At 39.1% G+C, this 12,235-nt stretch overlaps 1 protein-coding gene across 3 annotated transcripts in view; it reads right to left on the bottom strand.

Moving 5' to 3' along the window:
* Positions 1 to 2,072: 2,072 nt before the first annotated feature.
* Mdfic (MyoD family inhibitor domain containing) overlaps positions 2,073 to 12,235 on the bottom strand; it is an 81,688-nt gene continuing 71,525 nt past the window's right edge. For all 3 annotated transcript variants that reach the window (XM_036181742.1, XM_036181741.1, XM_036181743.1), the window contains one exon: positions 2,073 to 3,864. In XM_036181742.1, the coding sequence (XP_036037635.1) occupies positions 3,617 to 3,864 (248 nt within the window). In that variant the 3' untranslated portion in view covers positions 2,073 to 3,616. The remainder of the gene's footprint in view (positions 3,865 to 12,235) is intronic.

Here is a 12,235-nt window from a genome sequence, read left to right on the forward strand (position 1 = left end):
GTTTCTCAGATTAGCTGAAGCAATCCTATGGAACTATAAATCACAAGTAATTGAAAGGGAGGAAGGTTTTGAATAGTGTTAAATTAAAAATAATCTTAACAGTGGGTTTAATAACTGCTAGATATTAATTTTATATTAGTAATATTAGTAAATTATTGATTAGGAATATGGATAAATCTAAGCATTAAACAGCACTGCAGAAGGCAAGCCAGACAGTTCCTTGGCTGGAGCCTTGTTTGTTAGGCAGTGATGTCTGGTGTACAGAACTTAAGAATCTAGAGCTTGGAGGTTTTATAGATAGAGAATGGCAAGTTATTACACAGGATGTCTTGGCTACTCTTTGATCTGTTCAGACAACACCTACTGTTTCCGTGAGGAAAATGGCTATAGTAACCCACTGTGAAGACACAAAGTTATTTTGAGGGAGGGTATTGATAGGAGGAGAGAGAGGGGAGATTGTGGTCCAGATGTATTGTATGAGAGAAGAATAAAAAAATGTAAAAACAAAACAAAACAAGACTTCTCATGAATAGTTCTACTACTGTTTTTGTTAAATCCCAACTCCAAAACATCTCCAAATATTTGTCTTAGCTGTATTAGCTAGAAAGACTTCTGACAATGGAGTTTTATGTAAAATTCATTAAAGGTGATACCCAATTTTACAACTTGGAATACTTGTGCTTGCTATCCAGTGTCAGCACATATAAAATAGTTTCTTTAGATGTGTAAATTAAAACAAATTCCTTGGGTAAATAAACAAAATCAATCTATGGAAAATGTGACTAGTAGTGGATTGTTTATGACTAATTCCAGCACTTGGGAGGCTGAGGAGGGGGACTGGTGTGAGGCTAAAGTTACCATGGGCTTCACAGTGAAGCGCAAGCCAGCCTTGGTTACCATATGAAATCCTACCTTAAAAAAGAAAGAAAGAAGAAGACAGAGAGGGAAGGATGGGAAGAGGAAGAGAGGAAAGGAGTAGCGGCAAAGAAAGAAGGGAGATGATAAGGAAGGGAGAGGGAGGGTGGGAGGATTGAAGGATGGAAGAGCAGGAAACAGGAAGCGTATCTTTTCCATGCTGTGAATATTCAAAAGAACACTGTATTTTCATAACACAGGGCAGCGATGACTTGTAGATGAAATATCCCAAATATTTTTCTGTTCATTAGTAGCCACGAGCCTTGTCATCTACACAGAGAAACTGGGGAAGGGAGACTAGGAAGTTTTTCAGGAAGAGGTATAAAATGGTAAAGAAATCCTTCAGGTTTTACATTACCATCAAAATCATTTAAATACAGAGCAAGTAATATATTAATTAGATATAAAAGGATCTTAAAGCACAATAAAGAGTTCATTTTTTTAATTTTAAAATATCCAGGATAATACAGCTCCAGCTTGAAAATATGCCACATTTAAGAAGAGACTGAATGTCTAACTGTAAACTATAGCAATTAGTCTTGACAGCCATAGGATTCAACAAAACACTACATATCAATATTCTAAAATATATTGAAACTGTTTTCACATTTGCCTATTTTTCTTTTGAATTATACAAGATGCCTTAAGGAATGGCTTGCCTGGAGTACAGAGCTGAAGAAAAGTCCTACATGTACAAGTATAGAAATTAACTTCTGGTATTCACTAATGTTCTCTATTACAGAAAAACATTTCAAATGCATTATCATTTTCATTGCAGATCATAGCGGGATATATTCGAGCATCAGACAAACCTATTGGTTAAACAGTCTTACAGAATATCGAGTCAAATATCCCAACAATCATGAAGAGGCTTATCAAGAAACAGATGCTCTTCTCCACCCTATGACATGAGCACACACTAACGTTGGGTATATGGAAATATTAAGGTTCCCATTACATTTGATATAACAAATGAAGAAGGCAGTTGTACATTAGCATTGTATTTAAGCCAACATTTTAAAGTGTATGCATGCATAAATTGCACTAGAAGGGAGATTCACTTGCTTTCCTTTATCAAACAATATTTAAAATAATAATTTAATTATAAGATAGGCTTACTCTTAAAGGAAAAAAAAACATTGGAGACATTCTCATTCTTCATGTTAAAAAAAAAAAGCTCAGGTCTCCTAAAATCTAGTTTGTCTAAAAGCTTCCTAAAAATGCATTGTTTTTAACAATCTGGAACTATAAAGAACCACTAAATTATCAAATATACTTTCAAGAGTCTGCAAAGAATTAGTCAATGCAACTAAATTTAAAATCTGAAGAGAAAAAAAATCATGTGGGAGGATGTGTAAAACCAAACACTCCCTTTCATAAGAACTGACTTCATGAGAGCTGACCCCATCACTACATAATCTTGTCACAGACATATATTTTTATACTTTTAGTATCTTTATAACCAGGCACATTGACATAATTTAACATACAATTGGAATGCTGTTATTTGATGATGGTGTTAGACATCTGAGCTCCTCCTGTAGTGGATGCAAGATACACATGCTTGTGAAATACAAGACTGTGGCTACAAGCCAACCAAAATAAATAGGGCCCCCCTCCCCCAACAGCCCCACATAAAGAAACAAATCTTTCAAATATAAGTGAGCTTTGGAAAAACCCCAAATCAGAATACTAGGGTTTTTTAAATCTTGGAAAAAAAAACTCATTTAAATGAAAGTTGTTAAAACGTGTTCTACATTTTTGGTAAAATATAGTTATGTTAACAAGGTATTATGTTTTCATTAAAATTTATAACACTTAAATTAAGTGTAGGAAAGTGCATATTTGCATTAGTTCTGATTTTATAGTTTTAAGAAAGATGTGTTGTGAAATGGAGGCACGTTTTTTTCACTTGTTCAGAACACAGACAGTTCAGGCCACCCACCTTAAACTTTTTCCTAAATTTAAGTAGCTCATCCTAAGGCATCCAAAATGCCACATTCTCCTTCAAGTCTTCCTCAATAACCTGTTCTTTGCTTCTGTTTCTACCGATGCCCTCTTTCCTTTTCAGTCCTGACACCAGCATGCCTTGGGATCTGGTTCATTCTCTATAGCTCCCACCCTGCCCTCCTCCACTACATTGCATGCTGCTCTGAATGACAGCAGCATGATCTTTCTCAGTGCCCTCTGGGTAGAACACTGGAGGTGACAGCACACAGAGCAGACCAACATGCAGAGTCCCACATCTGTTTGCGGCTCTGCCCAGTACATGTGCTTACTTAGAATAATGAATGTTCACTTTTAACCTCTAATAGATAAACATCAAAGATAAATGATCTGGTTTAAATACCTATTGAGCAATGTTGTGTTTAAAGCAAAGAGCTGCTGAGAATGATTAGGAAAAACACATATGTCAACAGAAAGAAGACAGACAACATTTGTGTGTGTTTGTGTGTGTGTGTAAATGTCTTCCAATTATTGTCATCTACAAAAAAGCTTCAAAAACTAGTTAGTAAAAACTTCACATATTAAACCATATAGATTTAGTGAAAGAAGAAGAATTTCAGAGATTCCTTAAACATAATGAGTTAACAGTGCAAACACTGAGTTGCTTCATGAGAATTTTACCATGTGCTTTTCTTTCCCCTACAAGAGATATTGTAAAATGTCTCCAGTTTTAATACAAACAAAAGGTAAGTCTTCATGACGGAAAACAGATGCCACAGCATTCCATACAGATTTCTAAACAGTCTGAGGATTCACAACAGGCATCCATGATGCCACAGTCCATGTCACAAGGGCAATTGCAGTCATCGCCCATCTCGTCACCACAGCAGCAGCAGCAGGCTTCAGAGGTGCAGATGCCACATGAAGCTTGTCCCAGGACAATATTGCAGAGGGTCAGGAATTCACAGAACAAGCACGCCAGGATACAGTGGACACAACAGTCTTCATCCACAGGCCAGAGGAGACCACATAGTGGAGAAAAAGGGGACACAAGATACATATGTCATCCAGAGAGTAGGTAAAATCTGGTCCAAGTTACAGCTCAAATGACACCCAGCCCTAGACTTCTGTTGTTGATTGTGGGCCAGATGTCCAACAAGGAACTAAATTCTATATGAGTGACCTCTAGATGTAGAAACTGGACTGGAAAAGCGATCCGTGGTTGTGCGCATGTCTGTGCATGTGTGTTGGATGATCCCTCTAACCCATTGTTTCACAGCTTTTGATCCCAGGTACCAATTTGGGGTGTGTCTTACCCATTGTTCCTACAGCCTACTGCTCTCAGTAACATTGGGCTGAAATAAACTTATTAAATAAAAAGTTTATTCATTTGTTCCACACATAGGCTTCAAAATTGAAAAACAGGAAATATTAAACATATTAATCATTAATTCAAAACTTAAACTGGCATGCATTAAACCGTGATCTATATTTTTTCTTTTCCAATTAACTCACTTTCATTTTTCTTTTTCTTTTTTGTTGTTGTTGCAAAAACATCTTAAGAGAAACAGTGAGACTTTCTAGTTGAGTCCAACTATAATTACTAGTTTATGTCCTTCTGACAAAAAAGATAGCAAACACGAAAAATGACGAAGTGGCGTTACCACTTTCTCTGGTGGCAAAGTAGCTCAGTCTCTACCCTTTCTTGATGCCTTCCTAAATAACACTGTGTTTCACAAACTGACAGAAAAAAAAAAAAAAACCAAAAAACTAGCCATCTAATATATTTATTATACATACTGCAAAATGCTGCTTTCTTTAAAAGTTTGGGACAAACGGGAAGGTTAACTAGTGGAAATGCTTATTTATCTATTATTTAACACACATAGTAGAACAGCATGATGAATATTTAAGACATCTGCCCCAAATCAGGGATATTTATAGTTTTTACATACACATTTTGGGTTATATTATGAATTTTCAGCTTGTTAGTTAGTGTACATATTTTACACAACAAGGTAAGTTGTACTGTACTGGGTTCAAACCCACAACTTCATGATTGCTGGGTAAGTGCTCCACCACTGAGCTACACCAAAAACCTTCTGTAGCATGTCAGCACATCATATGAAAACCCAAGGAGAGAGGGAATCTCCAGATACAAAGAGGTTGCTGAACATTTGGTCTTGTTGTCTTAGATAAAAGCTCTGCTTGCTCTGCAATGGTGTTATTCTGCAGGTAGATGTGAGCTGACAGAACCTTCCCATCGTTAGTGTCATAGGTGTTTCTGCTGACAAAGAGCAAACAGGAACATTTCACTTCCCAAACCTATCACTCTCATCCCATCACCAGTTTCCCAGACCCTGGAACATGTCAATTTTTCTGCAGTGGAGAACTTGAAGGACACCTGAAATAAAGGTTGAAACACAAAGTCCTTTTCCATGCACCAAAAATCATAAAGGAGAAGGGGTCAGAACACTCAGAAGTTCAACTCCAGAGCTGTCTATGGAACTAAAGACTAACAACACATCTCTTTCCTTTTTCAACTCTTAAAATGCCAAACCCACTCACACACAATGCTCATGCAGAAACTGAAAATAGACTACAGTTGTAAGAATTTAGATCTCCTCTATCTTTCCATAACATGCTGATTTTTTTTTGTAATATCCAAACATTTCAAAAAAAAATTTGTTAGTACAAAACCTAGGAAGAAAAACACTCAATGTGAGTGATTCAACTATGTGAGTCTGAAGTTCCTGGCCTTATAAAGCTCCTGGTGTATAGAACGTCTTTGAGTAGGTTCTTCTGCCAATTCTTCTTCTACATCTTCATCCTGTTTTCCATTTCATAGTTCTTTGTCCATCTGAATTTTTCTCAGGAAGATATTATCATCACAATGAGAAAGGAAATGTATAAACAGTATACATTTCACTGAGTATCTGTAAATACCAGAACACTGCTTGGGCATGTAGATTCCTTATATATGAATCATAAACTATGTCACACATAGAGCTATTTGTGTGTGATAAATCTATCAAATATAAGGAGGGAAAGAATTTTTGTCCCATTTGTAGTTAGAGTTTTTCTGACTGGCCCACAGTCAGGACAAATCTCTCTTACCTGCCAGTCCCATAGTCGCTCAGACCCAACCAAAAAAAAAAAAAAAACACACACACAGAAACTTATATTGCTTACAAACTGTATGGCCATGGCAGGCATCTTGTTATCTACTTTTTCTATCTTAAATTAACCCATTTCTGTTAGTCTATACTTTGCCACGTGGCTTGTGGCTTACCGGTGTCTTTACATGTTGTTTCTCATGGCAGCGGCTGGCGGTGTCTCTCCCCATCCAGCCTTCCACCTCCCAGAATTCTCTTCTCTCTTGTCCCACCTATACTTCCTGCCTAGCCACTGGCCAATCAGAACTTTATTTACACAGAGTGATATCGACAGCACCCATTGAACATTATAACTAGCGGGTTATGTCAAGCATGATGGAGCTCATACCCGCAATCCTAGTAGTTAGAAGACTGAAGCAGGCAGGTGGCAATGAATTCCAGGCCAGCATGGGCTACAGAATGAGGCCCATTCTCAAATAGAAGGCAAAATGAAATAAAGGAAAACCACGGACCCCTGAAACAATCAAAGGCCATAATATCAACCTGGGCACATTCTATCAGAATTGATGTCATCCTGTATGATCTCCAAAGAGCAGCCTGTTTTTCTCAGAGCACTGGAAACTTATCCACCTTGACCCATACGACTCCTTTTCCTGTTGCACAGCATCTTCTACTATGAAAACACATCTGATTTACCTTTGCAAATCTGTAACTATTTTCTTTGCTCCTGTAGCTCGACTAAACATTGCTTTTGGAGAAAACTGCATGCAAGTTCCTCAAAACACACATACTGAATAAGTAGTTGGAGGATATTGGGGCTATGGAATTGTGTATATTCAGTAATATTGGGAAATGAAATTGAAATTTTTTCCTCTAAGCAACTGCTCCATTGTTTAAGCAAGAGATCATCCACATTTTCATCAATTGTTAAAACTGTCTCAGTTTATCATATGACAAGTGGTTGAGTTTGATATAGCTCCCCCAAAGAGAATTATTTTGTGTTTGCTAAGTAATATAGACGGTTTTCATTTCTGTTGGCTATTCAAGTTTCTTCTTCATGGAAATGCATTTTCAACAGGTCCATGCTATTCCTCATTTTTGTACTTTTTTTCTTATTGGTGAGTATACATGTTTTATACATTCAGTCTACAAGTCCACTGTGAAATGGTATTGACCTCTCAGTGTATGACATGCTTTGTTTAAAATAAAGCAACGAAATGGAGAGCTGACCTAATCTCTAGACTGTGAGAGTTTGAGGTGCTGAGAGCAAATGTCAGTCAAATCCCAAGTAACCAGAGATACAGAATTATACGGTCAAGATGGTGAAATGCATCAGGCGAAGTGAGATAATAAAGAATGAACGGATAAATAGGAATCATTGCCAAGATGTGTCAGAAGAATGAGATGATAAGTTTCAGTGTTTCTGCTTTACGAAAGAAAGCCCCAGTGAGTATATGGGCAACATAAAACGGACTTTTGTTTTTGTTTTTTTGTTTTCTCCTTCTTTTGTGGAGATCACAAGGGTGGGGACAGACCTGGGAGGACTGTGAAGTGAGTATGATCAGGGTGAATGATGGGAAATTCCTAAATAATCAAAAACATTATGTTGAAAAAAAAAAAAAAGAGTTGACAGTCTAGGTGAACCTTCAAGTCACAGTGCGCTGGAGGACTGATAAACTGCTAGCCACATCACTGAAGCAAATGTAAGAGTGGGTATCCTAGAGATAATGCCTCACTTAAACGAATCTGCAAATCCATAAGCATTGAAACTCATGTCCACTTCCATAAAGAAGTGCAGAGGCATTAGGAAAGAACTGACAAAGACAGGCACCTCAGAAGATGAAGTTCTTTACAGGAAAATTCAAATGCACAAGAACTCATCATCATCTGAAAGACATGGATCCTACATAGTTTATGACAGCCATCAGAACTAAGAAAACAAACTAAAACCCAAATATCCCCAAGTACTTTGAATACCTCTAAAGCACAAAGAAAACCAGTGTACTAACAAGCACCTAAGGAAGCTACAAACCAAAACTTGTAATGATTGCAGTGATATCAGATAAGACACCTACATAAGTGCATTCATCTTCTACTTTCATAGAGAAATAAAAAGAATGAATCCCTAAATTCCATCACATCAACTGCAGAGTCATATTTATTACTTAACAAAAGAGTTTTTGTTTTCCAGAATTATGTTTCAGCATAATGACAAAACTCACAGAAACTGAGCACAAACAGTTGTTTCAGTTTTTATGACTGTCTAGAGGAATCAAAAGTCACACAAGACATTAACATGGTGGGGATTGATGAAGCAAAAACGGGTGGTGAGAATCATCATTCCAGTGTTGTAGAGCATGCCAGAAACCACCATGCTTGGGAGGTAGAAGCAGAAAGATCCAGAGTTCCAGAGCAACCTTGGCTTGAGGAGAACAGTGCTTCAAAACAACAAACAAAATCCACAGCAAAAGAAGAAAGTGTCAGGTGAGGTAGCATACATTATAATGCCAAGGTAGGAGTATCATGAATTTGAGGCCCCGCTGAGCTACATAGAGAGACTCTACCTATAAATAAATAAATAAATAAATAAATAAATAAATAAATAAATAAATAAATAAATCGATCAAATTCGGGAATATGAGTAGAGAAACAAAGTTTTAAAAAGATGAGGTTTCTGCCTACACTGTCCAAAAAAAAAAAAAAAATCCTTTTTTCTGGGTCCTTGAGGTTTTCAGTTTTTATGGTTTTATTCAGTCATGATTTGCAGTTTTTGCCAAAAAACTGTTTAACCTTTGAGAAGCCAAGTGGGTTCTGGGAAGTTTGCCTATCTGGAACTGGGCCAAGCAAGAATTGCGCAATTCAGTGTTCTGAGAGGAGGACTCAGCACATGACTGACAGCTACTGTCAACTTAGCAAAAACAAAGGAGCCCAGCAGCAGCCAAGGCGCCAAGAAGAAAACGTAAAAGGAGATCTTTAGCAGGACTTTTGACTTAAAAAGCATCAGCAAATAAAACAAAAATACACTGTTACGAATTACTGCTCTGACAGTCCCAAGCCAAGGTCACTACTGGTAAGCCTGTGCAGCTGCCCATCTGCAGGGCTTCCAGCCTCACACCACCCATAAGGTAACAACCATAACCATAAACAGCCCTTTCGCTACTGGGGGAAATTGTCTGTGACTGATCTCCGGAGTTCTGTTTTGTTGAAAAGGAAACTGAAGACTCTGTTTGGGGGAACAGCCGTTTATAATGAAAGTATTGCAGATTGATTTATCTGACTATATTTGGCCACTAGGAAATATGGATATCAGGGAGGCAGTTTGTTAGAACAAACAGTTGATCAAGAGCCATCAAAAATCAATTTGGATGAGGATGGAAAACTCGGATCTACTATACACAAGTCTTTTTCTTTCTTTCTTTCTTTCTTTCTTTCTTTCTTTCTTTCTTTCTTTCTTTCTTTCTTTCTTTCTTCTCTCTCTCTCTCTCTCTCTCTCTCTTTCTTTCTTTCTTTCTCCCTTTCTCATTTCTTCTACATAAGATATGGTGTGACAGGTACTCTTAATTTCTTGGAACAAAGACACCCAGCAGCGGAAGTGGAATACAGGAGCTAGCAGAAAGCTGAGAATTCTCAGAATCACCCACAACCCATTTTTGAGCAAAGGAAGATTTGTAGGTGTCTTATCTTGATTAATCTGTAATAAAGTTTCCTATGACTTAAAGTGCTTGAAAGTACTTTCCTTTCTGGGTAACTGACACTTAAGCCAGATGCCCAGAAACAAGAGGTGGATCAGCATTCTGCAAGCCAAGGGGGCAATGCTGGATCAGAACCTTCAGAGTGATACGTCATTAGTGATTGAGAAAACTGCCTGTTTGAGATCAGGCCTGACCCTAGTTTTGCCATCTAAGGAAAAGATCACCCTGAGTTGTTCCCCATCTGTCTGCTGAGTGGTGGTACAGACTACACAGGGGCCTGACTGGCTGAGGGCATTCCTGGCCCCAGATATTGTGTCACCATTGCTGGATATTACGTCACTCTTCCCAGATATCACATCCCCATGTTTGTTGTTTCTTTATAGAGAATGAAAAAGCAGGCTGGAAATAGGCTTGAATTATCCCATGTCATAGCCACGATGGCTGAGTGTCTAGCCTTTGCAAAATTCCAGCTGGTAGAGCACAGACACGAACATCTTCAGGGGGTTCTGTTTTTCAAGTGTGTGTGGTATGTGTGGGTGGGGCATATTTACCAGTTCTGCACAGTAGCTCAGCTGTAAGCAAACGCTTGACTCAAGACCAGGGCTGGGCAGTATACCTGGCCCCCAGCCCTAGGCTGACCACCTGCCTGAGCAAACAGGCCTCGAGTGTACCGCCTACACAGAGCCCTCTGGCACATGGCGGTCCCTAGGGCTCTGGGCCATGGCTAGAACACAGAGGCAACATTTTCCTAATGGAGAGGAAAGTGAGCTAGGTCAGGAGGCTTTTCAAAAGAAAGTCAGGGAACAGTTATATTTTCCATGCAGAGTCGACTTTGGGGAAATGAACAATGGTCTTTATTATCATCTTTCTCCTAATCAAATTCGGAGGAATATTAGAGAAAACCCAGCCTGTCCTCTGTGCCCCACCAGGGGACTCCTCAAAAGCTTCCCTATCCCACATCCAAACACCGGAATGCACCCAGTCTAAGGGAGAGGTTACCATGGGGTACAGGCAGATAGCCTGGCTCTGTAGTTTTTTATCTTTCTGTCCTCTATTCTCTTGCCAGCATCGTGCACAGCTAAAGCACTAAGCATTCCAAACTCTCTGAGATTGGATCCAGACCTCGTCTCAACTACAGCACTAGTCCAAGAAATCTGTCTAAAGCGTTGTTTTACAGTCTAGGGAGATAATATTCGTATTGGAGGAATTATTGTTTCACAGAAGTTTAACACAGAACTCTGAAGAGGAATGGAGCTTTGGGTATTAGACATGTGTACTTAAGAATTATTACATTTTTGCCAGGCAGTGGTGGTACACGCCTTTAATCCCAGCACTCAGGAGGCAGAGGAGGCATATCTCTGTGAAGTTGAGGCCAGCCTGGGCTATAAAGTGAGTTTCAGGACAGCCAGAGCTATTACACAGAGAAACCCTGTCTCAAAAAAAAAAAAAAAAAAAAAAAATTACATCTTTGTTATTCATTTAGTGTGTGTGTGTGTGTGTGTGTGTGTGTATGAGTCTATGTGAGGGAAGGCTCTTATTTAGCAGATGATGTATGGAGGTCAGAGGACAACTTACTGGAATCATTCTCTCCTTTTACCATGAGGTTCCTGGGCGATTAAACTCGGGTCACCCACCAGGCTTGGAGGCAACCACCTTTACCCTCTGAGCCGTCTTGCTGGGTCAGAGGTCCTTGTCTAGCACATTTCACATGTAAAGTTAAGCCAGTATCTGAGTGCAGCGTGGTTAAAAGATGGAAATGATAGCACGTGTTTTCTGTATTACCAGGCGGGCGCTTGGGAAGAACTAGCAGTGTGACGCAGCGATGGCGGTGGCGGCCGTGGTGACAGAACACTGACTCCAGGAAGACCACAACTCTCCTCCTGTGTCCAGCCAGCCTCAGCACTACACCAACATGGGGCCATTCTCCTGAAATCCAAGAAGGCTTAGGGAAAACTTTGCTCACAGTTTAGACACAAAAGCGAGAGAAAGCACCGAAAAGTAATTCTAAGAGACAGACACCGCAGAAGAGTGAAACAGAAACCTAGCCAAAAAATTAGTAATCTCTGTCTGGCTACAGCAGAAGATTTAAAAATAATAGTCTAGTTTTCCATATTTCAATCATTATCTATTTTCTTCAGAAGCTAGGAAGCAGGGAGAAAAAGGGTAATAGTATGCTGTGCTTGAATGCATTCAGTGCTATTTTTAAGTTGGCCAGTTGAAATAAATCTAATGGAAGACTGAGTATAATTTTTGGATAAGAAAATCTGTAATACTTTCTTTAATCCCAAAAAGCAGTTTGAAGGCTGGCTAAATGGTTCTGAAGGTAAAAGGTCCTTGCCACCAAGGTGGTTGACCTAAGTGTGACTCCCAGGACCCATGTGGTAGGAGAGGACTGATTCTCCTAAGTTGCCCTCTAACCTACACTCTGCATGTCATAATAGGAGCATGCACATGCGGGGGCACACACACACACACACACACACACACACACACACACACACACACGTATAGTAATTATTAAGAAAGCACTGCTTTTCTTGAAGGAGCAGTGTCCAGCAGTCTACG

The sequence above is a fragment of the Onychomys torridus genome, chromosome 3 (assembly GCF_903995425.1).
Source record: "Onychomys torridus chromosome 3, mOncTor1.1, whole genome shotgun sequence".
NCBI classification, from domain to species: Eukaryota; Metazoa; Chordata; class Mammalia; order Rodentia; family Cricetidae; genus Onychomys; species Onychomys torridus.